Source organism: Grampus griseus (genome assembly GCF_964374135.1).
Source record: "Grampus griseus genome assembly, chromosome: 20".
NCBI classification, from domain to species: Eukaryota; Metazoa; Chordata; class Mammalia; order Artiodactyla; family Delphinidae; genus Grampus; species Grampus griseus.
In genome coordinates this window covers 43,646,956-43,673,386 of record NC_139014.1, presented here as the reverse complement: position 1 = coordinate 43,673,386, position 26,431 = coordinate 43,646,956, and the positions used below count along the sequence as shown (strand labels likewise).

Sequence of the window (26,431 nt, the reverse complement as noted above, 5' to 3'; positions counted from 1 at the left end):
TCTCAATAGAGGTTGGACCTCTGTTAACGATAAAGTATTAGTATCGCTGCTTGGAACCATCAGCGTCCACTACAGTGTGAAAGGGAGTCCAGACTGAAAAGAAAAACCCTTACAATTGCCATCCCAGCCCAGAAGCTTCACAATCACCTTCACAGCCATGCTTACGTTGTAAAAAATTATGGCTGTTGCAAGCTGTGGTTTTTCAATTTAATGCTGTTCTAAATGCCTGTACTTTCAGGTAGTCTCCTTTGGAAGTGAAAGCAATATTTTCAGCATTCCAATGTGTTTGTTCTAGGCTTGTTGACAGAGTAGGATGACTGAGCCGTAGAAGGAAAGAAGCAAATTTGGGGAAGGATCCATGGAGTTGACATATGCATTATTCAAAATTAAACAATCCTCGTAAACCCATGTGTCCCCCCTGCTGCCCCCTACAAAGTGTGTTATTTCTTTTCCTGAATAACATTTTCCTCTTAATGCTGAATTAATAAAGTTATTTTCATTTCATTATGTCTGGCTTTCAGGGTACTTTCTAATAAATTCAGTCTTTATCAGTTAGAAGCCGCCTTCTGTTTCACATGTTGTCTCCTGCATGGCCTTTTGTTTCCTAATCAATATCACAACTTCTAAATGAAGCGAGGAAAGGATTTTGTTGTCTCAAACGCCATTCGGTGCGTGAGCGAATCAGAAGCGAGCTGGGGCTGCCACCTCTTCCTTTGTTGTGTTCACCAATTAAAAGGTGTTACTGTCTTGGTAATAAAGTGTCACCTTGTCCCTCCAGGTCCTCACTGTGGCCTCCTTTGATCTCACTCCTTGTTTAATTTGCCAGCTGGCATCACTGTGGTCTCAGATTCCAAAATTGTCCAGGGCCCCCACTTAGGTCAAAGCCCTTCTCTGTTGGAGGGAAAACGTTGAAACCCTTCCATCCTTTACTCCTAGCTGGCTGTCGCTGGAGCTGATCACACAGTCAACTGCCACACAGAGCTAACTTCAGAAACTTCTTAAAAGAGTTGTTCTTCAAGGGCAGCTGTCCGCACAGGGGCTGTGTCCTCAGGCATGTTTATACACCAAAAGGGAGAGTAGGGTCCAGAAACAAATAGTGTAGCAAGAATATATAATCACATTAGTTCAAATACCCAGATAATTGATTGAATAAACTGGATAACTGCCACGATGCTTCTCTTCCCCATGCAACCACGCACAAAGCTAGTGAGGAATTCGGGAAGACTGAAATATCATTAGAGGACAGGGGTGTGCTTTGAAAACAGCACGTTCCTCGCTGCCAGAACTGGTTGGGTTTGACTTTTGATCCAGCCCTTATGTTTTTGCATAACTGGGAGATTTGGCAGCGTGAGAAAAATGAACGCTTTTATTGAACTTCTGCGTTTCCGATACTTTACCATCCGTGGTCTCATTTGATCCTGTGTTGTATGAAAGGCCAGAATTACCTTCTCTATTTTACAGCAAAAGAAACTCTGCCCCAGGAGGTCACATACTAGTCACCGAACTAGTAAAAAGTAACCCAAGGACTGGAATTTAGGTCTTCTGAACTCAGTTCTTAGAGTTTTCGTCCTTTCGTAATGTTTTCATTTTTTCTTCTGGGGTCTGAATTCATTTGATTGTCTGATGAAATGTCTCCTAAAAATAGCATGCATGCACGCAGGCACACACAATTTTGCTATAATTTCAAGAGGTTCCCCATCACCCCCAGGTTGAGAACCACTGTCCTACACTGTGCCATCTCTATAAAGGTGATAGAGTAAAAAACCAGGAAATTCTGAGATAGGACAATAAGCAATTTGAAGATGAGCATCAAGACCAAATTCCCAAGTTCTTTGCCAAATATTCTTTCTTCTCCTGGAATATATTATCTCTCAGAGGGACTGGCGTATCCTGAAATTAAATGTGTTAAAAATTACCTTGGGGGGTTATAGGCAGAAATGGGAACGTATTGATGGAAAATAAAAACCTGAGAAGATACTGAACTGAAAGAATGAGAAGCAGGGTAAAATGAAAAGGAATAAACAGAATGGCCAATTAGATAGTTTCAATCATGAACATTGTGCAACCAGCACGTTGTGCATATTTATGAAATCCGTTGCTGGGAGAGGGGCTGTGGTGGAAGTGATGCAGGAAATTGAGTGTGGTTACCTAAACGGGCTCATGGAGGCCAAGTGGGCACAGCCTGTGGTCACCCTTGGCCTGGTGGGATCCATCCCACGCATCACTTTCACCTCTAGCTATTTCCCCCTGCAAGCCCCGGCGAGCCCGTTCTTCGGAGTCGATAGTTGCTCTTGCTGAAAGCTTGGAAGCCACTTCTTGGCTAGGGTACCCGTCACTGTGATTAGACGCGGTGGCAATGTCTTGCCCTTCCTGTCGGTTCTCATGCACGTCCTTCTTCCTAACTGCTAGATGGACCCCGACTCATCATGTTTCCTGCTCTGAGGTCTTCCAGGTCTGCTGGGTTTAATTCACTGCCCTGCTCTGACCTCCCTCTCTGGTGTAACCTCTCTGGACCGACTGGCCGGTTCTAAATGAACCCTCTGCTTCACTCCTCCCGTGTGATTCCACTGAGCTTGTGGACGTTCTGAAAGGCCTGAACACAACTCCAATGTTGTCTGTCTCAGGATAACCCTGGCCCCGGTTTCTCTCTTTTGATCTGTAGTGTCTACAACCCAGGAGCTATCTCTATCACCACACCAGTGCCACCATGACCTTGTCCTTCAGCACCTGGTGACTCCTCGGATAGAAAGATTTGGAAGGAGTTCATCTCCACTCCCCAAGCTTGGGCTTCTAGGAGATAGAGTTGGGGCTGGGAGCTGGGATATGAGGGTAAAATCGAACAGGCACCATCAGGGGCTGAGCCAGGACTTGAAAAATAAGTTGGAAAATCAGACCCTCAAGCCAAGGTCAAGAAATAGTTCTCAGGCTCTCTGGCCAACTATCTCCAGAAGTTCCTTCGCCAAGCATCTTCAGGCCAGCCCTCCCTCCTTTAATTGCTTCCTGGCTCCTGCAGGACCTATCTGCACACCGGTTATGTCTGAAGATGGGGTTATTCGATGTCTTGATCAAGACTGAGCATGTCAGAATGGACCTCTGTCCACAGAAGTCATTTCAGGATCAAACTAGTAATTTTGAAAATTGATGGGAGTTAACAACAACAAAATTGGTCCTTTCAGCCCAGTTACCTCAGTTATTTTAATGATGGCATCCGTCTCTTCAGTGATTCACCCTTAGCTTGGCACTCACCCAACAGATGGTCCATCCAGATAGTGTCTACATTCTGAAACAGAATCAAGAATTGCTGTTTATTCATTTGTCTGTATTAATGACCAATTTGTGCCCAGTCAATTGGATTAGATCAGTGGGTTAGATCCAATTAGTGAATTCAATTTTTTTTCCCCTTTAAAGGAAAAAGCTACCCCAACCATTTTTAGCGGGTTGTTTTAAATCACATGTACCTATTCTACTGAAGGCACTACTGCCTATGGCAGGTTTAACTTCCTGGAAGTCGGAAACAGAATTCAAGGTAACCCATGTGACACAATAGACACAAAAGGCATGATCTAAAGGTAGGACGCAGAAGTATGAAAAACAGTTTGTACTGACACAGAACACAGGTTGATACGAACCCTATGCCATCTATGTCTAATGCGCTCGTAACAGGCTTCCTAGTTTTATAGGGAAATATATTTTTGTATGTTAATCTCTGGTGGTTTGGAATAAAATATCAATAAATTACAACCGAAGAGAAAATGGAATAGCAATGCACAGAATCTGCACATGAATATCTGAGAGAGGCTGTATGATGATTATCTTTGGCATTCGTTTGGCAAACACTTCATTATCACTTTTCTCGGGAAGTGTTAACCCCGGTGTGCGTTTCTTCTAGCTGTAAATCAGTGACGTCTTTCAGTAAAAAGCACATAATGACCAATGACGTTGGTGTCCCTCACCCTCTCACCCCCTTCCTTTCATAAATGTTTCTGTTTGGGGCAATAACGCTGTATAATTGGAACAGCATTCTAAAACCACACCTACATAAAGTAACAGAACTATGCTTGAACCACTATGACTGTCGCCTCTCACTGAGCTATTAGGCAAATAGGATTTATTTCTCGTACTAATTCCAGCTATAGTTAATCTCTGCTGGCTATTTGGAGCTTTGTGTGTGGAAGGGCTTTCTGAGGCTATGCCTGGTCTCAGCAGGAAAGGGTTCGTTAATTGATTAGTGATGTCTGCTCTGGGCACAGGAGGAGGGCATCATAGCAGAGAACACTGTTACAGCCTGTCCTACCATAAGGAGTGACTGGATGCAATGCTATGTAGATAAATCACATTCCATAGATCCAGCTAAACGTGTCCTTTGAGAATGATTCGGTACAAGTTTACCCAGGAAACACACAACTAAAATGAGCTACTCTGTGACTCAGTACATGCTTGGGGATACAGAAGAGCTTTACCTACATTAAAAGGGGGGAAGGCCCCAAACTCTCAATCATTTAGTGTTGTAATGTGACCTTATTCTTAAGACAGTCACAATAGCTAGACCAATTCTAACAGTAGGGTTCTACGTCTTGGGCTTAAAAGTATAAAAGTGCATGCATCTTCACCTGTCTTTGCTAATAATGTCACAACAAACGTGGAGAAAACCACATTTGATAGCCCTAGATGATCACAGTAGGAAAGCAGCCCCTTAAGGAGAGCTTCTCAAGAAGCTGTTAAGATGTTGAGCTCACATGTGGCCCACACATTAGACTCTTCAATTGTGTTTCCAGCATGTCTCCAAGGTGCTTTGAATCTGCTAAGGCATCCTCCTGGTAGTGTAGCTCACGACCTAACTAAAAGAGTCTGTGTCCTAGGGAACTGCTGGACACTCAGCTCGGGGGAAAAACATTTCTGAAGTCTTCTCAAACCTTTTTATTTTTGCCTCTCAATCTCTGGTGTCCTAGCTCCAGCTGCCATGACAAGATACCGAAAACTGGGCGGCTGAAACAACAGGAATTTATTTCTCCCCTTTTGGGAGAGTGGAGATCCAAATCAAGGTGCCAGCAGAGTTGGTTCCTGGTGAGGGCTCTCTCCTTGGGTTGCAGACAGCTGCCTTCCTGCTGTGTCCTCACACGGCATGGGGATGGTGTTAGAGCTTCAACATATGAATTCTGGGGGGACACATTTAGTCGATCACATCTGGTATGTGGTAGAGGGAAGGCACTTCTATGAGGCCCTATGTAGGATTCCAGATTTCAAGTCAGAAAGCATAATTTATTTGTTTGTATTTTGGACTAGCACATAGTGGGTGCTCATTAAATATTTATTGAAGGGCTAATTGGTAGAATAAATGATAAAGAATGAATAAGTGAATGCAGAAGTGAGTTAACCTTGGGCCAGGCTAGGCACAGGGATAATTTGAGGTCATTTTTGCCCTCACTTGTCTGGCTAACCAGAGGTCTGCTTAGAAGAAAGTGTCTAGAGGATATGAATTCTTGCAAATTCTGAAATGCCACAATTCTAGAGTTCTAATTAGACGGGATGCAAACTTCCTTAACTCCATCTCTAGGTGGGGAATGCCAGGGGAAGGCAGTCCCTTTCCTGTGCTGCCTATTTGGAATCTCTTTTCTTTCTCTTGAGCAATTGCTTCAGTCTTGAAAAGGGTATAAAAAAAGAGTTACTCATTTCCAGTGTGACCTAAACTGCAATTCTCTAATAAAAGATGGCAAACGTGACCTCTCTTCCTTTCTTCTTCATCTGCACACGTTTTCATCATGTTTTGTACAGAGCACATCACCCTTCCATGCAGTAGGTGTATGGGTTGAATTGTGCCTCCCCTCTCCCACCCCCCAAATTCATATGCTAAAGTCCTCACCTCCAGGGCCTCAGAATGTGACCTTATTTGGAGAAAGAGGTAATAAAATTAAAATGAAGTGATCAGAGTGGGCCCTAATCCAATATGACTCATGTCCTTATAAAAAGAGGGGAATATGGAGACCAACATGCATACAAGTAGAACATCATGTGTACATAATGACAGCCATCTACAAGCCAAGGAGAGACACTTAGAAAAGATCCTGTACTCAGAAGGAATCAACCCTGCCAACACCTTGATTTCAGACTTCCAGCTTCCAGAATTGCGAGACAATCATTTTCTATTCTGCAAGCCACCTGGTGTGTGGTACTTTGTGATGGCAGCCCTAGCAAATTCATACAGCAGCTCATGAAAAAATAGCTTCGGACATCTAGTGGCTGGAAGTTGCACCTAATACATTTCTGTTCAGCGTCCGTGCTGTGATCTGTGGATGGACTTAGCTGTCTGTTGTGTTGTAGTAAACCATCACAGTACTTAATGGTTTCAAACACCTACAACACCATCAGTCTGTCACTTCTCATGATTCGGTGGGTTGTCCGGGGCCGAGATGGATGATTCCTCTTCTGGCTTCACTTGGGTCCCATCCTTTGCTGCGTTCCGCTGGGAGCTCAACTGGGAATCAAATGCCAAAGGTGGCATCTTGTCTCCCAGGGTCTTTCTCCATGTCGTGGTGGTCTCACTCCTCCTCACAGAGTATAACAGGCAGCCCACGCCTCTTACATGGCAGCTCGATCTCAAGAATGCAAAGGAAGACGGCGCCAGGCCTCTTAATGGCTAGACTCAGACTGGCTGGGCATCACTTCTGCCACGTGCCATCAGGCAAAGCAAGTCGAAAGGCTGGCCTAGCCTCAAAGGGAAGACAGACAGACGCCACCCCTTGTGAAAAGGAGTGGCCATCATCTGTCTCCCATAGCTAGGTGGAAACCCTAAGTCAGAATGGAGACAGAAAATACATGCTATATCCATAGGATGCCTTTGGCTGCACGTAAGAAAAGCTCTGGATTCAAAGAGGCTTTGACATAAGAAACTTAATTCTCTTACGTTATTGGAAGATCGGAGTTGTGAGAGCCTAGGGCAAAGTTCCCTGAATGGCTTCATGATGTTCCTTCTGTCATCCTCAGTGTATCAGTCAGGATGGGTTAAGATATGCTGCAATAATAGACCCAATCCCAGTGGCTTTAAGAAGAGTTCAGTTTTACTCAGGCTACGTGTCCATGGTGGGGCCTCCTCACTGACATCGCTTCCAGGCTGACAAAGCCACTCCCACCTGGAGCATCGCTGGTCACCATGGCAGGAGAAAACGAGAGCTCTCCCATGTCTTAAAGTGGCAACTGGATGCTCTGGTTCAGAAATGACATGCACCATTTTTGCTCAGGATTTTTGACCAGTAGTACTAAGTCACTCTCCCCTCCTGCTCACTAATGGGCCAGGAATTGCAATTCTACAGTCTGCCTGGAAGGGCAGAGATAGTTCTTGTGCAGCACTGATGACTATCAAACTGAATATCAATTTCAACTAATGACTGGTTTCTGTCCCCCCTGCCTCACCCCCTCAGCCCCCCATGGTCATAACCTCCACGGAAACAACACTTAAAAAAGAAGAGCAAGGAAAATTTCCCCAGAATCTCCCAACAGTTCCCGCACTTAGCATTGGCCAGAGCTGGATCACATATCCATTCTTAACTAATCTGGCAAGGGCAATGGGATTATTATGATTGGCTCAGTGCAATTGGGATCCGTCTTCTAGAGGCAGGGATTGGGTCACTGTCTCCTGAGCCTACGAGCGCTCTGAAGTTGTATGTATAGGTGTTGAAAAAGATGATTCTTAGGCACTTTTTAATAAGTCACATCTGCAACAGAAAGATGCTTCCATACTGTCAACAATTCAGGTACTGAAACTAGAAGGAGAAAGTAGGGGAATGAATGTTGGTGGGCAACCAGCCTGGTCAACTACAAAGGGCAAAGTGTCAATAAGATGTATAGTGTTTTGCATTCAATAAGAGTTAGAATAGATAACCCCTAACATCCTGTTCAATTCTGAGATCTACTATTTTCTGTGAGTTTGTTGATGCTACCATCTATGAGCACAGAGGTTCAGAACATATTTGTGAGGGTGGTCTGAGGAACCAAAGCAATTTCCCTTACTTAGTGCCACCGATCAAATTCTGTTAGAGTCCCACGCAAAGAAGGCATGTTTCTACCCATTGCTAGGAAGCTCCCAATTTTGGAATAATGATGGTGAGGTGAAAGCTCAGGGAAGAGAAAAGGAAGGGATTGGCTTTAAAATTGCACATAGTCTGAAGGTAAAAAATTTGTACTTATGATTCCCAAATGTATGTGTGTGTGTTACGATATATACTTTTATCTGCTGTCCTGAGCTTAACACTTGTGCTGAATTGCACCACTTAGAGCTCTAAAAGGCATTTCCACGTGACCATCACGAATGCTGTCCTGAACCTGCCCTTTGACCACCAACTACCAGAAACCTACTTCACCCCTTCATCTTCTTTTACCTGGATTATCCGAAAGGCTTCCATATCTCTCTTCTCCCATCCAGTGTTCCTTACTCCAGTTGACTTAGAGATCCAGTGAACATGTAAATCTGACTGACTTCCCTTTGAGTAAAACCCACCAATAGTTCTCCATCAGCTGCAGAATAAATTCAAGTTCTTTGGCAGGGGATACAGCCCTCTTCTGCCAGCTTTATTTGGAAGACTCCCTCCAAGTTTATGCTCAGCTGCTGTCTCCCCAGCTCGCACACCCCACTGCCTCCTGTCTTCTGGATTTTGTGAATGGTGCGCCCTCTGCTGGGAGTGTCCTTCCCCTCTTGTTTGCTGTATTAACTTCGAGATTCTGCTCCTTATCTCGTTGAGAAAACTGCCTTCGATTCCACCTTTCCCCTCCCGGGCTAGGTTGGGTGCCTGTCATCTGGGTGCCTCTCAGAGCACACTCGGTGCCCACCTTTGTCATGGGACATAACCATGGATAAGTTCATCATTTGTTGTCTGCCTCCCCAGTGGTTTACAAGCTCCCCTTCCTCGAGGAAAGGGACTGTCTTATTTAGCTTTTATCTCAGCACTTAGCACAGTGCTGGGTGGAGAGTAGGCACTAACTAAAATAAATGCTTGTTGAACAGACTCATGAAGAAGAGGGTGGCAGCTGAGTAGAGAGAATTGGGGGAGTGGGAGAGGGTGCAGGGGAAGAGGCAGGAAATGGAGAGATAGAAGCAAGTGGGGAGCTGCCAGGGGAGTCTGTGAACCTCCCATCCTAGGATCGAGATCTCCCTCAGGGGCCTTGGAATCTGGGTTTCAGCTCCAATTGATCCATTCCGGATTCTGAGAAGAGGCGTTCTGCCACTCCTGCATGGGGGATCCTTGATTTGGGTCACACGTGAGACTGAATGGACAGCTCTGGGGACAATCTCTACTGCCCACACCCTGATGAACTGTCCCCTGCCTTCAACCTAAGTACCTGGGCACTTGCTCAAAGGGCCAGGACTGTTGGCAGAATTTTGGACGTCGCTTTTTGTTCTCATTTTCCTGCCCCCAGCTCCACCCCCTCAGGTCAAAGATGAGGATTGTAACTCCCCCTTGGGTGGCCTCATGGCTTTGAAAGTTAGACTCAGGCCTCCTTTCCCAGACCCAAGCAGTAAGCACGCAGGAACGCCCCTTTTCCCCCTCCCCACCCCGCCCCCGCCCCCATCAGCTAAAGCGGAGGAATTTCAGAGCTGAGGCTCAGAGGCTAGGAGAGCTTCCCTAACTCTTCCCGAACACTCTGGGGAAAGTCCCCGGAAAGAGGCAATGAGGTGCTCTCCCGCGCTGGGGCTGCCCGTGTGCTGGGTGCGCAGCAGAGTGCCCAAGAGGAGGAGCGCGCAGGCCCTGCTCGCTGGTAGCCCAGTAACTTCAGAGGAGCGACTTGACCCCTGGTCTCAGTTTAGGAACCTGTAGCAATGGGCCTGACCGCTTCCCTCTGCTGCGAGCGTCGCCACTAGGGAGAGGCAAAGGCTCGCAGACACCCCAACTCCCGCTCGGGCCGCGCACGCACGGACTGGGGTGGGGCGGGAGCGGCCGCGAGGGCTGGACCGGGCCCGGGCAGGGGGGCCTGGCCCCGCCAAGGGCCGGCTCCCGGGCCCCTGTTGGCCGCGTTGATGAACCGGTATCCTGGGCTTTGGTGACGCGGAGCTAGCTGCGGGCGCCGCGAGCGGGGAGCGGCGAAGAGGAGCCCCCCCTCCCCCGGGTGTGGAGACGTGGGCGGCGGTGAGCGGCGCCCCCCTCCGCTCGCCTCCCCGCCCCCGCCGCCCCCGCCGGCCCCGGCCGGCCCCTCCCCGCGCGGCGCTCCCGCGTGTGCGGGTGTCTCCCTCGCTCCTCTCGCACACTCTCCGGCACTCGTGCAGGCGGCTCCCGGCTTGGCCGCTCGCTCCGGTCGCCGCGCCGCCGCCTCTGCAGTCGCAGCCGGGCATGGTGAGTGAGTGAGGTCGGGCGCCGCGCGCTCCCCAGCTCGCCGCCCGACCCCAGGCGCCGCCCGCTCCGTCCCGGGGAGCTGGCGGCGGCGGCGGCGGCGGCGGCGCGGGCGCGCCGCGGGGCTGGCGGCCGGGGAGCGGGCGGCCCGTGCGCCCGGGGCCTCGGGGCCCCGTCTCGGGAGCGGGCTCCGCGCCCCTCCCGGCCCCAGCCTCGCTCCTCGAGGGCTGCGCGCTCCCTCCCCTCCCGCCGCCCGCCTCCCAGTCGCCCCACCCCGTGACCAGCTCCCCGTCTTGTCCCGCAGGACCCGCCCGGACGGGACCACGCCGCAGCCGCCGCCGGGAGCCGCGCTTCGGGTCCCGCCTGAGCCGAGCCGCGCGCGGGGCCGCCGCCGCCGCCGGCGGGGGATGGGGCTGCCCGGGAGGCGCGCCGAGCCCGCGTGGGGAGCGCGGAGCCGGCGCGCAGCCTGAGTCCCGGCCGCCCGCGCCGGGCTGGTCCGTGCGCACCGCGCGCCGCCGCCGCCGCCGCCGCCCCACGCGCCCCGATGGCGCCATCGCCCCGGCGCCGCTGACCGCCCCGCGCCGCCAGCCCGGCCCGCGCGGCCCCCTCGGAGCCCGGCCGGCACGGGGAGCGGCCTGCCGCGGAAGCCTCCCCGCGCCCTCCCGCCCGGCCCCGCCATGGCGCTGCGGCGCCTCCTGCTGCTGCTGCTGCTGCCGCTGCTCTCGCTGCAGCCCCTGGACCTGCTGCCCGGCGCCTGGGGCGCCCGCGGCCGCGCCGCCAACCGGACCCTGAGCGCCGGCGCCGCGGCCGTCGGGGGCCGGCGGCCCGGAGGCGCCCTGGCCCGGGGCGGCCGCGAGCTGAACGGCACCGTCCGGGCGCCCGGTGGCCCGGAGGCGGGGAGCCGGCGGGGGCAGCCCGCGGCGGCGGTGGCGGCGGCGGCCAGCGCGCCCGTCACCTACGAGACGTGCTGGGGCTACTACGACGTGAGCGGCCAGTACGACAAGGAGTTCGAGTGCAACAACAGCGAGAGCGGCTACCTGTACTGCTGCGGCACCTGCTACTACCGCTTCTGCTGCAAGAAGCGCCACGAGAAGCTGGACCAGCGCCAGTGCACCAACTACCAGAGTCCGGTGTGGGTGCAGACGCCCAGCACCAAGGTGGTGTCGCCAGGGCCCGAGAACAAGTACGACCCGGAGAAGGACAAGACCAACTTCACCGTCTACATCACCTGCGGGGTGATCGCCTTCGTCATCGTGGCCGGCGTCTTCGCCAAGGTCTCGTACGACAAGGCCCACCGCCCTCCTCGGGAGATGAACATCCACAGGTGAGCGCGGCCGCCCGGGGCCTGCCCCCAGACTCCCGGCGGCCTCACCCCTCTTTCCAGGCTTCCCTGTCCTCTTGGCATCCCCCCCTCTCCCTGGGTCTCCGTGTCTCTGTCTCTCTCTCGACTCTTTTAAGTCAACTGAGCACCCCTTGCCTCTTTGACAAGCAATGAATCGGAGCCTCTGTTCCCTCTTCTCCATTTCCTCAGAACCGGGAGCGCATGCTTTGGTTGGTAGGGGGATTTGCAGGGCAGAGTAGGGAGTGGTGGAGTCCGTGAGTTTGAGTCTAAGAATTGTACACATTCCGTAAGCCTGGGTAGGGGTCCAGGGTGTAGTTTTCAAGGCAGGTGGGCGCCTCGGTGCAGGCTCTTACTGCATTCGGTTTTCTGAGTCAAACCAGAGCATCATCTTGGATGTAGGAGATTGAACGCTGTTGGAACCTTACTGAAAAGAGTGAACTGGGTGTTCCCGTGTGTTGGAGATGCGGGTGATATGGAAAAGAAGCCTCCTGGGGTGAGAAGGAATGCAGATCTAACCATTCCATCTTGACCAAGGGCATATGGTGTCTATTCATTGCATCCTGCTGAGTGGGATGCTTCGCTTTCCCGCTGAGACTGGAGGACTTGTTCTTTTAAACCCTGTGGGCAGAACTCTCTGAGTTAACACTTCTTGCTGTGTTCAACCCGGTGGGCATCTTTCACTGTTTCCATAGGGAGGCAGTGGGAGCTGCCTCCCACCGAAACTTATGCCAAGAGCTTGAAATATGGTTGTGCAGGGTTCCACCCTGACTGCCTCCCTCCCACCCCACCCTCCAGCTCCCTGAGCGCCCCTTGGGAACGGGAAACCAGCTTCTCTTTACAACTCTGTTAATGATGTGCCCAGTGGGTGCAAACTCAGCTCTGCTTCCAGTCCCCTCACGCTGATGAATGGCTGGACGTGGTTCAACAGTCTTTCAAGGAACAAACCCTGCCCCGGGACATGCCTCCATCCCTGGCACATGGTGTGGGCACTGCCCTAGTAATCGGGACCACCCCACACCGCCCAGACCAGTTTCTCTGAGTTTGCCCGGCAGGCCGGCACCCAAGCCCTACAGCTGTAGCTCATCTCCGCACTCTGCCTGTTATCCTTTCGACCTGAAAACCTTCCCCCGCTGCTGCGGACATTAGTCACCTGTACCTTGTTGAAGAGAGAGAAAGGCAGATAGAAATTTCTGGGTGTGATTTCTTTCCCCCCTGGATACTGTGGGTGTTGAGAAAAGATGATACTCTCAGGCGGATTTTGAGTCAAATCCACAAAGTGTGGGTACTTTTCATGTTGACAAACTCAGGTGTTGGGATCGGGTGCTTCTGAGAGGAGATGGGTTTCTCAGCCTCTCTCGTTAACCCTGAAGTAAGTAAGTCTGTGGCTGGTTGGTCCTGGAAAATGATGGAAGAATCGTGGCACATGGTCTGTGGTCAGTGCTGGCTCTTAAAAGCAGAGGGTCGGTGGGATGGAGACAGCAAGATCAGGACAAGACGCTCCCTCCTTTGGGCTTTGTCTGGCAAAGAATTCCCTCTCTTGGCTCCCCTTCCTGAAGCAGATGTGCCTGGTTCTTCTGCCTCTGCCTCTGCCTCTGGTCCCCTTGGTTGTTCTCCTTCCCCTTCTTCTATGCTTCTAGTCTCTCATCACACCTCCTGCCAGTGGATTCCCACGAAGCTTTCTTTGGGTTTCTCTCTTCCCCGAGCCGTTCTCCTCTGCACCCTTGGGGAGACCTGCCCCCTGCCCTGCCCTCCACCTCCTACTGAATTTATTCATCATCACCTGGGAGGATGCTTGATGGCCTTTCGATGCTGGCGTTGGCCTGCGTTCTACGGGCTTTGACCTTGGAGATGTCACTGTCCCCCCACCATGCTGACTCCCCAACCCACTCCAAACTAGGGTGACTAGTGTGTGTTCAGGTGTGCGCCTCAGTGGTGATGCCGTGGGGGCAGTTTCTCGCCGAGGTTGGGAAAGAGAGGCAGCCGAGGGAAGGGCGATGCGTCTCAGCCCTTAGACCATTATGTAAATGTGGGCTGCTTCTCCCGCAAATTCACCTCCTGATTTTATTCAGTTCACAGCACCTCTTCCAGCAGCTGCAGTCTCGCCTGTTCAGTGCTTGGGAAGCCATCATGTTGATGCTTGTTAGGTAGGGGACGGAGCCTGTCTTCGTGTTTGGGAGTGGCGTGGGAGAGAGGACAGCACGAGCGATCCATCTGGGACACTCCCTGAATGACCTTGGGCAGGTCGGGGAAACATCTTTCCATCCTGGATAACTCAGGCACAGCGGCATCCCACCCCAGCCTCTCCCTTCCCGGGCGTGTCGGGGTGCGTGTGCACATTTGCACGAGCAGCCCCCTGACTCCCAGGCGTGCATGAGTGGTATCACCACGCTCCCACTTTGCTCATGCCTCAGAGGTCGTTGCTTGCTGTTGCAGGGAGTTTGGGGTCCAGATTGCCTTGTTGGGGACCTGGGGTCGGGAAAAGGAGAGAACGATGGAGAAGGAGACAGATATTCACACCATAATGGGTCCTCCCTGGGGAAAGTGAAGGAGAAGGAGTGTATACTCTTCAGAGGTCCACAGAAGAGGTGGGATGTGTGCTCGGTTCCGTACTCCTTGAAATAGTTCAGCAAAGGCATTTCCTTTCTGGAAAGGCAAAGATCATTTTACTGATTGCAGCATGTGAGCCTCTGCGAAGATGGTGGTTGGGCAAAGGGGCTGAGCGGGAGGGATGTTTGTGGGAGTGTTAGAAGGGTGAAAAGGAAGATGCTGCCTTAGGACGAGCCATTTGCCTCCTCTGTCCCCCTTAGGGCGGGCTTTCTTCTTCCCTCTCCAGCCCCCACAGGGAGGAAGATTTAGCCTTTTCCAGAAGTGATTAGACCTTGCCATCTGTGTGAGAAGTCCCACCCCACGCCCCCCCCCCGCCGTGTCTGTGGGGCAATCATCGCCTCTCACGCCAGAGCACGTGAGCACAGACTCTCAGCTGGACTTCAGGGAGGGGAAAGAGGTGGAGCCGAGTTCTGGATCTGGAGCGCCCTGGACGTCGGGTGCCCACCTTTCCCGCCCAGAACCCCATTTCCCACCAGCATCTCGGCCTCACCTAGCCCTTCTTCCCACCTGCCCGGGCTGAGGCTCAAGCTGCTGGCCCGCAGGCGTCCGCCCGTCTCAGTGTTTCCCGAGTGGCTTCTGCGGTGCTTCCCTGGGGCTGCCTCTTCAGTGAGGGGCTGCCATGGCCTGCAAGGGCAGGGGCCTGCCCAGGACACGGCCTCAGAGGCGGGCTCCCTGTTGACATTGGGCTCCAAACCAGCCGTCCCACATTCCAACCCGTTCCTTCCTCCTCGCCCTGTGTTCATTGGTCAGAGTCTTGGAGATGAGAATCATTCTGAGCGAGGAACCGTGTGGCCTTTTAAAAAGATGGCTAATCAACAGATAAGTCAGGAAGCTACTAGGATGCCGTAGGTGCAGTTGGTGGGGCCAGAGGTGCCCGGGGTCCTCCCACTGCCTGCACAGGGATGAAGGATGGAGGAATTTAAGGTGGGGATTGGTGTGGAGAAGTACTCAGGGCTGAGGAATGAAAAACCTGGCTGACCGATGTTGTAAGGGAAAAGGAAGCATGTTAGGAGGCGACCCTGGTAGCCATCAAAAGGGACCTTCATCTTCGGGTTCCTCTGCTTGTTTCTAGAAGCATCAAGGGAACACTGTGTCCTACCTTCTCTTCCTCCAGAAATTAATTACAAACCCCAAGAGCTCTGTTTTGTCCTCACAGACCACATAATTGCAATAGCGGGACCCCTCTGCTGGCTGATTTAGTGAGCTCTCTTCCTAGGTTTCTGGGCAATGAATTGTCAAATCACGCCAAACACTCCATTTTTTCAAGCACGTTGGGCTCACTGTAATGAATTGATCTAAACTGAGAGTCAACTTGTTTTTTTTTTTTTTTTTAACTTCAAAGATAGCAGTTGTTGGGAAAGAAAAAGAAAGCGTCTTGCCTTGGACTGAAGGTCTTAGCCTTGCATGTTTTCCATTTTCTTTGAGTAAGAAAAAAAAAATGCACAAAGGGAACGCAGTGAAATTGTGGAAGAATTTAAGAAGGCTTATGGAGGAAGGGGTTCGGGGAAGGATACCAGGAAGACAGAAAGAAACAAAAATAGTAAAGGGAGGAAGGTAATCAGGTGAGAGAGGTGGGTGGCATTGCCCAGATCTGTGCTTGGCTTCCTCCTGACCCCTGCAGCTACGTGCATATGTATTCATTCAACAGATGAGCCCTGCCCACCCGCTGTGGGCAAGGAACAGTTCAGATTATAAAATGTAAGCCTGTCGAGTGTATGTTACCTTTGACCCACGAGGCAAAGCAGAGTTCATTCTCCATGGAGCAGGTCAGCCATGCAAAAAGCCCCGCCCTTGGACAGCCCTCCCTGGAACATTGCTTGCTGTCTTCCTGGCCTCTCCCACCTCCCCCCAGCCCCAGAAGGCATGCACGTCGGTCCCTTTTCCCTGCCCACAACCCTGTCCCACGGCCAGAGCACATTCGTTCGGAGGAATCTGCTGCTGAGTTACTAAGACTTGACCCACAGTTCTCTTGGCTGCCACAACACAGGAGGAGAAAAAGTCCAGCGCACTGTTTCCAACCTGTTTTAATGAGAGATCAAGTGAGCGTGCAGTCGATTTCAGATCAGTTGTGCAGGAAGTCGTGATGTGGAGCTGAAAAAGTGAGCTGACCGAAAGAGGTGATCCCAGACAGACGTACCCTGGGATCCAGAAGAGAAGGGAACTACGCAGAAAGAAGCTTCATCCTCCCAGCGCCCCTGCCGGATTTTCCGGGGCCTGCCAGGATGGCCCTGAGGTCTTCGCTCTCTGGCTCGTCGCCGTTGTCAGCCAGAGTCCCCACTGCGTGTTAGAAGTTACACCCAATCCCTGGCTGCTGGGTGTCACCACTGGCCTTCTCTGCCACCCGCCCCCACCACCACCACCAAAGTCCTGCACAGTCTGTTTGACATTAGGGTGAATTCAAGTGCATTTTGTCTGACAATTCTCGGTACATCCCTTGACAGTATATATCCCGTGGAGCCACAGTACTGTGGTTTGAACTCCCTTGCGTATAGACCATCTCAGATGGGTGGCAGGGGAGGGAGCTCTGACGGACTGTATGAGGGCCTAGGTGAAGTTCATTTTAAAAATACTGTCTGCTGTGATTTTTTTCGCCTCTTTTCTCTACCTTAGGAAACCCCTACCTGTTATTTTTCCCCAAGTCACATTGTTGACCCCCCACTTCCAGCATCTTCGTTCCTGAATGTTGCAGACGGGGAAGAGGGGTTGGCCGGGGGGTTTACCAGCAACCCTTCCGAGGGTCTCAGACCCTTGGCCCTGAGCAGGCTTATTTTACACCCATTCAGGACAGATTGCTAACCTCGTCTTCTTTTTTTTTTTTTTATCTCTAGAAGTAAAACCAGAATGTTCTGAAAAGGCAGAGTAGTGCTTTCTATTATTTAGTCATGCATTACAGAACCATAGAATTTTTATTGTGGGCAGGTCGTTGAACTTAACTCTCTGATTTTGTAAGCCAAGCAGCTGAAGCCGGGGGAGGCCAGGTGACGATGCCAAGGGTCCTCAGGGATCTTGAACTATAGAAGCCGGTGTGCGGGTATCCTGGGCCACAGCCTCGTCTTCTTGCCCAGTGGAAATCTATTCTGTTTTACTTTATGTACAAATAACTTTCAGATATTTAGAGATGTGAGTGCCAGCCTTCTGCCTTCTCTTGCTTCCCTACATTTTTTCTCATTCAATTTTTCCATCCACTAGAATGATTTCCGTTCATCTTCCCTGGTCCTTGACAGTTTCTCCGAATTCCTTTGTAAAGGGCAATACCCTGCTCTAAGTTTATTATTATTATCTTTTCATAAGATTTGAGTAATGCAGCCCATTTGAAGAAGGAAAATATAGCACAAGCCAAAGAGTTGTGAACCAGAGCAATGGGTCACTGGATAAAACTATGGGCAGAAACCTGTAATGAAAAAGACGGGCTGTGAATGCTTTCTGTCTGTCCCAGAGATGGGCGGGGATGCTGAAACCGACCAGGTGCGACCTGGTCCGACCAACCGGAGACCAGAGCTCCCCCCAGGCATCCCGTGGTCCTGAGAGGGAGTGATTTCAGCTTTGTCCTCCGGGATGGCTCCCTACGTATAAGACAGCTCTGTGACCCACAGACGTACATTAACTGGTGCCTTGTCCTGCCCTTTCTCAGCTCTGGGCTGAGAGACCGCAGGGCCAGGGTGAATGCAAGGTGAGGGCTTCAGAGAAGCTTTGGGGAGGATGGCTAATGAAGCTGGACATTTGGGTCCCATCATTATGAGAAATTAACGTCTGTGGCATGCAGTTCGGGGCTTTTGCCTGCATTGCGCCCAAGTCCTCCTTGGAAAGAACCTATCCTAATGTGTCACCCTTCTGAGCAGTCACTTTGGGAGGCCACACGCTGATTCTTCTCGGGGAAATATTGCCACGGTTCCTCTCTCGCAAGTGCTCTCAGAGCCCATGCATGCTATTTTGACTTTTCATGATGGTAGCGTATTTTTATCCTCCTAGGGTAGGTGTGATTCTTGTAAGCAGCGATGTCATGGGGCGGAGACCGATGGATGAAATAGGTGTTTGGCTGGTTATTGATCAGAAATGAAGGGTGCCTCCGGTAAGGAGACCTGCTGGCCCAGGGGCCGTGTCAGCTGCCTCCAAAGGCAGGTGCCCGGAGGAGGCGTCCCGGTATTGAACGGCAGCCCGGCATCAGAGCCCCGTGCGCGTGAGGACCACTAGGAAGGAGCCCCTCCCCTCACTGAAGGATAATTACCGACCTTAAGAAAATCAGCTTCATGCTCTCTCCATGTGTCTGGGCAGACAGCGGAGGAGCTGCGAGAGAGGGGGAGAGAAGGGGGTTCAATATGCAGAAAATGGCTCAAATTACTGTCCAGAAAGGGTTAAAAAATGGTCCCACATTTCTGCATGAGAAATGCAACTTGGATTCTTAATTTGATTCTGAGGGTAAAGGGACCCGATTTCTTTGGGATGCGTGCAGCCAAGCTTGGGGTCAGAGCCAGGTGCCGGCTGTGCCCTGCCCTCCCTCCTCTCCACCTGAATGCCAGCCCCTCTGCAGTTTGGCATCCAGACGAGGTCACCACTTGGGCCACAGAGCCATCGACGAGGCAGAAGCGTTTACAAGCACAGGAAGATGGGGTTTCCAGTGAGCGTTGCCACTAGAGTCCTAATGTGTATTTCCTGCGCCTCCCCAGACCCCCCAGAAGTGTGTTCATTCCACGAGGTTGATCACAGAAATGGAGCGAGGGTGGGGCAGGCTGAATTTAAGGGCTGGTGACAAGGGGCCACCAGGTGCAGCAGTTGTGGCCAATTGTTATTCCACTTTGGTTCTGGGGAAGCAGCGGCTGTGCTGCTGTAGCTGGGGCGGGATTCCTTCTTCCCAGTAAGAGTTAGTGGGTGGCGAGGGGCTGGGGCAGAGCCTGTGACCCTGCCCGCCCCCTAAGAGTCACTCTCGAGCACTCTGGGAGGAGGCCTGCTCTGCGGCTGGGCACCCGCCTCCTCTGCTCAGGCGTCAGGAAGGGGGAAACTCTGTCTCCCAGGAGCTTACAGGGCGCCGTCACCCATCACTCCAGGAAGCTGGTGTTGAGGACCTGAGATCTCAGTCAGATGAGGACTCAAGGTCACATAGGTGAAGCAGGGCGGGGAACAGGAAACACTCCAAAGAGCCCCCCTTCTCCGGGGCTCCCTCTGTACCCGGCATCCTGCGTTATCCCACTGCATCCTTCCACCACCCTGGGTCTGGTGGCCATTTAACAGATGACAAAATCAACTCAGAGAGGCTTAGTAACTTGCCCAGGGTCACACAGCTAGTCCGTGGTTGGTCTCTTATCTTCTTTGGGGGCCGACAAGGCAGTTGGCTCTCCCCTTCCTGAATGTAAACGGGTCAATGATACTCAGACTGCTTGAGAAAGCAGAGACCCACACGCTCGTGCCCTGGGACGCGTTATCGCTGTAAGGGACTGGAGGGTGAGTGACCTACAGGCCAGGGTACCTCAGTGCCGGGCTGGTGGCCTCACCTGCGTTGCACGCAGGGCACGGAGGCGCCCAGGGCAGTGAAAGGGCTCCTCTTCAAGAACGGATTAGGTTGGTGGAGGGCTGTGAAGACAATACAGAGAGGGCGTAAAGAATAAAAACAAACGAACCAAACCACCTGGGTTTTAATTGAAAAAAACCCTTAAAACAACTCCCCGCCCCCCGGCAAACCTTTACAGTATTGCAGGGACCCCAGGGCAATTCTGCGGGAGTCCTGGCTCCTGAGAGTAACGGGGCACTAGAGAAAAGAAGTGATTTGGGGGCGAGGAGATGGACCTCGGGCCATTCCCAGTTTTAATTATGGAGAGACGGATGGCTTACAACAGCCCCGTTTATCACAGCTCCCCTCCCTGCCCCATTTATAACCTCAAGCACAGGGCGCGCAAGACCCAGGATTCCGGCCAGCTCACTCCTGCTTCTCTGCCCCACTTCTGCTCTTTGCCGTCTGGTCTTAATTCTCCGCGCCCTGCCTCCTCATTCCTCAATCTTTCCCCGCGTTTCTCTGCTTCTCGGGCCCTGAAGCCCTCTGTCTTGAAAAGCCTGTGAAAGGGAAGGAGCCCTGGGTTTTGGTCTCCAGCTCCAGCTGTTGCGGCTGGTGGCGGTGGTCACGTGTGGTCACGGCCACGGTGGTGGTCCCTGGCGGGGCTCACACCCTGGGGTCTGCAGCTCCAGTGCAGGGGTTCCTGACCATCGGATCGAGGTGGGTGTGGGAGTGTGGAGGTCCTGAGCATTGTTTTCAGCCCCACCCTGGTCGGAGGGGCAGGAGAACCCTTGGTCCTACTTGTCCAGAGCCGCTGCCCCCATCTCGGGACCTGTGGAGGCTGGGTTCCAGCCGGGCGCTGGGCGGCTACGAGCTTGGCCCTGTTCCCTAGTGTTTGGAAGAGGAGTCGCTGCTTTCTGCAGGCTTCACGAACACTCCCGTTCTTCCTCGCTTTTTTGGCCTGTGGTCTCGTGTACTGTTCCCATTAGCTCCGGCATTAAAGTCTCATTACTTAGGACATCTGTCCTCTGGACAGAGTCTCAGTTCCCTTAGCCAAATGTCCTCTTCTGGGAAGGATGCTTCACACCCAGACAGGCAACTCTCCCCTCTTCCTTCCATCCTGCTGCTCCAGCGGGGAGGGATTTGAACCCTGAGAACGCGTGCCGGAGCAAGGAGGCGCAGGAGTGTGTCCAGAATCCATCCATCCCCCCGCTTCTGAGGTCCTGGGATACAGACGCCTGCCGTCATCCAGGGGCACGGAGGGGGCTGACCCCCTAATAAGCAAAGAAATTGTTGCCAGGAGAGCTTTTCTCCTCCAGCTGTCGGATCAGCCTCGGATCCTATTAGTAGGGACTCTGGCCTCAGTCACCCCGATGTCTGGGCAGCTGAGGGCGGGCTCGTGTTAACCCACCTCCTGAAATGACCAGGCAGGAGGCCCAGCCCAAGTGCTGAGACTGCTCCAGACCTTTCGGAAGAATCTGGTTTCCAGCCTCCCTCTTGAACCCCCTCTGACTTTTTACTGCATCCTGAGAAATTTGCCTGAGCTTTGCCAAGAATGCTATCCCGGTGGCTGCGAAGGCTCTTCGTGCTATGAGAAATCACGCAGCTTTTCTGTTCTCAGGTCCGCAGCTGCCAGCTTCTTACCCTCTCTGAGCATTTGCGAAGAGAACCTGGCTTTTAGCGGAGGATCTGTGGCTTCTCTGTCTCTCTCTTCAGTCACATCATTAAAATGTTTCTTTTTGTTCCTTTCGGTGTATTTGTCCACCGCTGCTGCTTTCTCCATCTGTTCTTCTTGTGATTGCTCTTCTGTTGACTTTTTTTCCTTTCCCGGCTCCCTCCCTTTCTCCTTCTTGAACTTGTCCTGCTGTAACTTCATTAAGCTGCATCAGTTCAGACTCTGCTAATTCAAAATTTATCCAAATTGGACCTCGGCAAAGTTGCTTTTTTCTTTTCTCTCTCTGATAAAAAGCTGTGATGAACAGATTAATAGCTCAGACAAGACTGCAGAGATTGTGCAGGGTGCATCCGCCAGGCAGAAAGACGGACTGTTTTCAAGCAGGCTCTTCTGCAGACAATTGGCATGCTAATTACAAATCATTCTTATCTGTTCGATAAAGTAGCTCTCCAAAGATCAATGTTTTTTTTTAGCCTAGTTTGTAATCCTGCGGTGGCCCAGGAAGCAGTAAAAATGCATTTCCTTTAAAGCATTTTGTAATTTCCTTGTCTGTTTTATTGACTGGGATTAGCCTGCCCCCGTTTCTGCTGAATTGGTGATACTTGCCTGTAAGGCTGCTTCGAATTCCCTCTCGAATTCCCTCTGGGGGCCACCGCTTATTTCCCTTCTTCTTGTTTCTTTCTTTGTATTTCCCCGAATTTCTAGAATCCAGAAACTCTCTCGCGTTTGGCTTTGAGAATTCTGTGACGGACGATGCCACCGCCCATGGCGCCCCTCATTCCATCTTGCCACGGGGTGACCAGATGGGCACAAGAGGTTAGGGTCCCGAAAGCAGACCTAGCACAGTCGGCCCTGTCTCTGGGGGATAAGAGGACAGAGATCTCTGTCTTTCCTCCCTCCATTCTTTCCCTATTGCCTGTTCCTGCATCGCTGTCCCAACACCACGGTAGGACAAGATAGGATGTGCCTAGATGCACCCTTATGGAAGAGGACACGGACCTCCCTTGCTTTGCCTGCTTTTGAGGCTCTTGAGGGACCCCTAGCAAAGCCCCCTTTCCCTCACTCTTGGAGGCCGTCATCCATCTTTCCCTGCCTTAGAGCACTTCCTGAGATAGGCAGGCTAACGGCAACTTCTGTCACTTCCTGTGCCCATGACCTTGGGTGAGCCCCTCGGCCCCCTCTGGCCTGTTGGCCCTGCTGTGGGTTGAGGGCTATCGAGTTGTGGAGGTGTGTTCATCTCCGGCCCATTCTGATCTCCCGCACACCTGGGAAATTCAGGAACGCAGTCTGTCCTTTCAGACGCAACAGCCCTGTGGTGTAGAAGAAAGTGCATTTTCCTCCAACATTCCGTTCACATAAGAAAGCTGTCTTCACGTGGCCTCACGGGAATGCTTGTCTCTAGCATCTTAAACTCATAGACTGTCTTGGGTGAAAGGGGCTGATGAGGTGCTTTCATGCCTCTCCTGCTGGGCGCACCAGCTGCATCTAGAGCTGGGGCTCCCCCTCCCCCTGGAGGTGGTCCATTCTATTGTTAGGACGCAATTCCAGTTAATTCTCATGGGAAGCCAATATTGACTTCCCTGGCATGAGGGCAACCCCACCCTTGTGTACCCCACCCTTTCAATAGTGGCATTGATGGTAAGGTACTTGAACTTGGAAATGACAATGATGTTTATAATTTTTTTTATAGAAGGAAGAAAAAAAAATTGAAGAAAGAAAAGAAGGAAAAAGGGAGGTAGGGAGAAGGAAGAAAAAAAATAACTGAGTCTTTTGCAGAAAATGCTGCCCCGGCCCATTTGACCCATTTGCCCTTTTAATACCCCAACAGGATCCTGATTCGTTTTGCCCATGATGTGAATCCCTTTGGTTTTTATCTCGAAGTTTCCTTGCCTGGTCGCGGAAGCACGATTTGTGATGGCCTCGCAGGAAGAAAACAAATAGACACTCTCTTTGCACTTGGCTTGCAGAGTCCAGGTTCAGGGTTTAGCAAAAGCTGGTGTGTGAGCAGATGCATTTCTGACCTTAGGCCTGAGTGGAAAGTATGGGATGTAGGTGGTCCCTTCCAGGATGACCCGTAGCCACAGCCGTGCCTTGTGGCTCCCCCGCCACACCAGGAGTTTTGCCATCTGGCATTGCTGAGTCAGCCCGCGAAGACGCCCCTCTTGCACCTGTACACATGGACTTTCGTTGTGGTTCTGTTGGCTGAGACCCTAGACACGGGGAAGCTGTATTTGGATTGATGTATTAATCACATGTTTAGTGCTTACGAGGTGCCAGGCTCTGTTCTAAGTGCTCTACAAATATGAACTCATTTAGTCCTCATGATAACCCTAAGAGGTAGACGTTATTTTTGGCCTTATTATTTTGGCCTTATTTTTTTCAACAAGGTCACAGAACCACAGGGCACTTAGGAGCTGCCTAAAGATCACCAGTATCCTGAGTGGCCGGAATTCTGACTCAGGTGCTCTGGCTCCAGAATCCCTGCGTTTAGCCAGTGGGCAATACCGCCTTCATTCTGCGTCTCCTGTAGATTCACGTCTGTGTTTATAGCAAGTCAGGAAAATGACACCAAGGGTAGCAACAGTAAGAGCAGCCGTAGGTGCATGTATTAACTCATCTATCACCTGGCTGCCCAAGCGACCCTGCTAACAAGTCTTGGTAGCAGTTTTGTTCTCCCAGGTCCAAATGGTAGCTGACCTTGACACGTCCAGATCTTTGATTCAGGCTCCAACAGTCCACATATCTCTGAAGAAGTCTAGGCTTGGTGTAGATGCTGCCGAATTTCCCAGGCCCGGGTAAATTTTCACATGATTCATGAGGCGAGGGATGGCGTGTGTGGAGGAGATGCCGTTAGGGATGAACTGGGGTCCCGGGGGAGGCACGTCGACCCTGTACCTAGCTGTGGCTCGTCATCGAGGGACAGCTCCAGGTCAGGCGCTCATTGGGATGCAGTGACTTGTCTTGCTGGCCTGGAAAACAAAGCAGGCAGGCCGAGCTTTCCCTTGCTAAGTTCGGCTGTGTTTATTGGCCGTGATGAATTCCGATTGTGCCGGGGACAACTCAGACCTGCAGAACGGCTGGGTGCAGATGCACAAACATTGTTATCACAACAAAGGAGATTCTCCCCGTCCATTCGGAGCCTCTGTGTGTGCGGAGAGCGGTCTTGTGCACACACAAAGCCGGCAGCTGTGTTTTTCAAGTGGACTTTGAGAGAACCAGAAAAAAGGAGAACTAAATTAAGCCATTCTCCTCGGTCCGTGTTTATTAAAAATATATTCACTTCAATTGTCCGGAGTGCGTGTTTCAGAGAATAAAGGCACCCCGACTGCCCAGTAGATAAGGATGAGGCTGAGGGTAGAGGGCTCTAGCTGTTCCCGGAGTGGCAGAGTCGAGGAAAAGCTCAGTCATCCGGGACTCACATAACCAGAATAGTTTATTTAACCGGAGTAGAACGTCTACACTCTACTTCTGGGAGAAGTACCACAGAAGTAGCTATCAGAATCTTCCGTGGTTCATTCTCCAGTTTTTATAGGATTCCATTTCCTAGATTGTCTATATTTTATGGAGTTTTCTCTGTGAAGAGAACTAAAGTTTAGATTGGTGGCCCTCTCATGGAAGAACTTTGCTTTTTTTTTTTTTTTAAAGTAATTATATTCAGTATATGCTACTTAATTAGGCAGGAATGCTATTAGAAAATTCTTCAAAAACAAGAGTGTTCTCATTAGTCCTTAGGAACAAAAACATTAAGCAGAATAGTTTATTCGTGGAATAGTTCATCTGTTCGGCCTTCTCTCATACCCATCCAACAGCATAAATTTGTTCCTACTGCTCCTGAAAAGAGAAAGGTCCTGACTAGGGGGTCTTAACTCTGCAGGTTGCCTTGCTCTTGGCACGGAAAAACTTACCGAACACCAGCTGAACTGATTTCCTCCCTTCCGTGGCATCTATGTGGCTCTCAGATCCAGAGACGTGGCAGAGGCAGAAGGCTGGTTTCCATTCGTTCCACTTCAGTGAGCAGAGATATTCATGGTGTCTTCATGGACAGCATGTTAATTGAGCTCAAAAAGACTTATCAATAAACTAGGGTTCCTAGCTTCCCCACTTCATTTGGGGGGAACTGAAGTTTTACCCCCTGCTCCGTGAGTGAAGATCGGGAAAAAACAATTCCAAGTTTTTATCTGACACTCTTTGGCCACATTTGTTTTCAAACTTGGAAGCTCCCTGAAGTCCAGGGACTGCTGAATGGAGGGTAAGAACTTGGTAGAGTAGGGCTCTGGCTCTTATTCTGGCCTCATGCACAGCAGGAGTCTAAAGAAGTATATTGGCGTTCTACTCAGAATTTCATTTGATAGAAGGTTGCCCGCTAAGACAGTGTAAAAACTTTCATAGCTGTTGATGGTCATGACTCACTAAGGTGAATAGAAATGGGCAGTTGGGTGACCACTGAGTTCTGTCTGGGTAGATTTTTCTACTAAAGATTGAACACGCTCTATATCTCCTGTTCAGAGACCACTGCAGGAACACAGTCGGTGAAAAAATAAATGTGATTAAGTGGATGGAGGATTGGAAGGAAAGATGGATGGATGGATGGATGGATGGATGGATGGATGGATGGATGGATGGGGTGTTGGATAGATGGATGGATGGATGGATGGATGGATGGGTGGACAAATGGGTGAACGGAAAATTCAGTGGTATAAAGTCAGCCTCTGTAGTGTAACAGAGGCTACTTATGTTTGAAATCTGGATTTACCGCTTACCAGCTCTGTGACCTCAGACAAGATATCTGACCTCTCAAAGTCTTAGTTTTCTCATCAGCAAAATATGGCTACTGATAGCACCTACTGTATAGGATCATTTTGAGGATTATATAAGATAATGCATAAAAGAGTTGAGCACTCTGTCTGGCACATAGTAATGGCTCAATAAATTATAGCCCTTAATTTCCCAAGCTGGCAAGACTATGAAGCAAAGTTATAACCAAGGTTCTGTTTATTTTTCTCATGTTA

General features: G+C 51.2%; 1 protein-coding gene across 4 annotated transcripts in view; it reads left to right on the top strand.

Moving 5' to 3' along the window:
- Positions 1-10,993: 10,993 nt before the first annotated feature.
- The window catches only part of SHISA6 (shisa family member 6), a gene marked incomplete at both ends in the record, with an annotated part of 242,819 nt that continues 227,381 nt past the window's right edge, over positions 10,994-26,431 (top strand). For all 4 annotated transcript variants that reach the window (XM_082680012.1, XM_082680011.1, XM_082680010.1 and 1 more), the window contains one exon: positions 10,994-11,640. In XM_082680012.1, coding sequence (XP_082536138.1) covers positions 10,994-11,640 — 647 coding nt within the window. The remainder of the gene's footprint in view (positions 11,641-26,431) is intronic.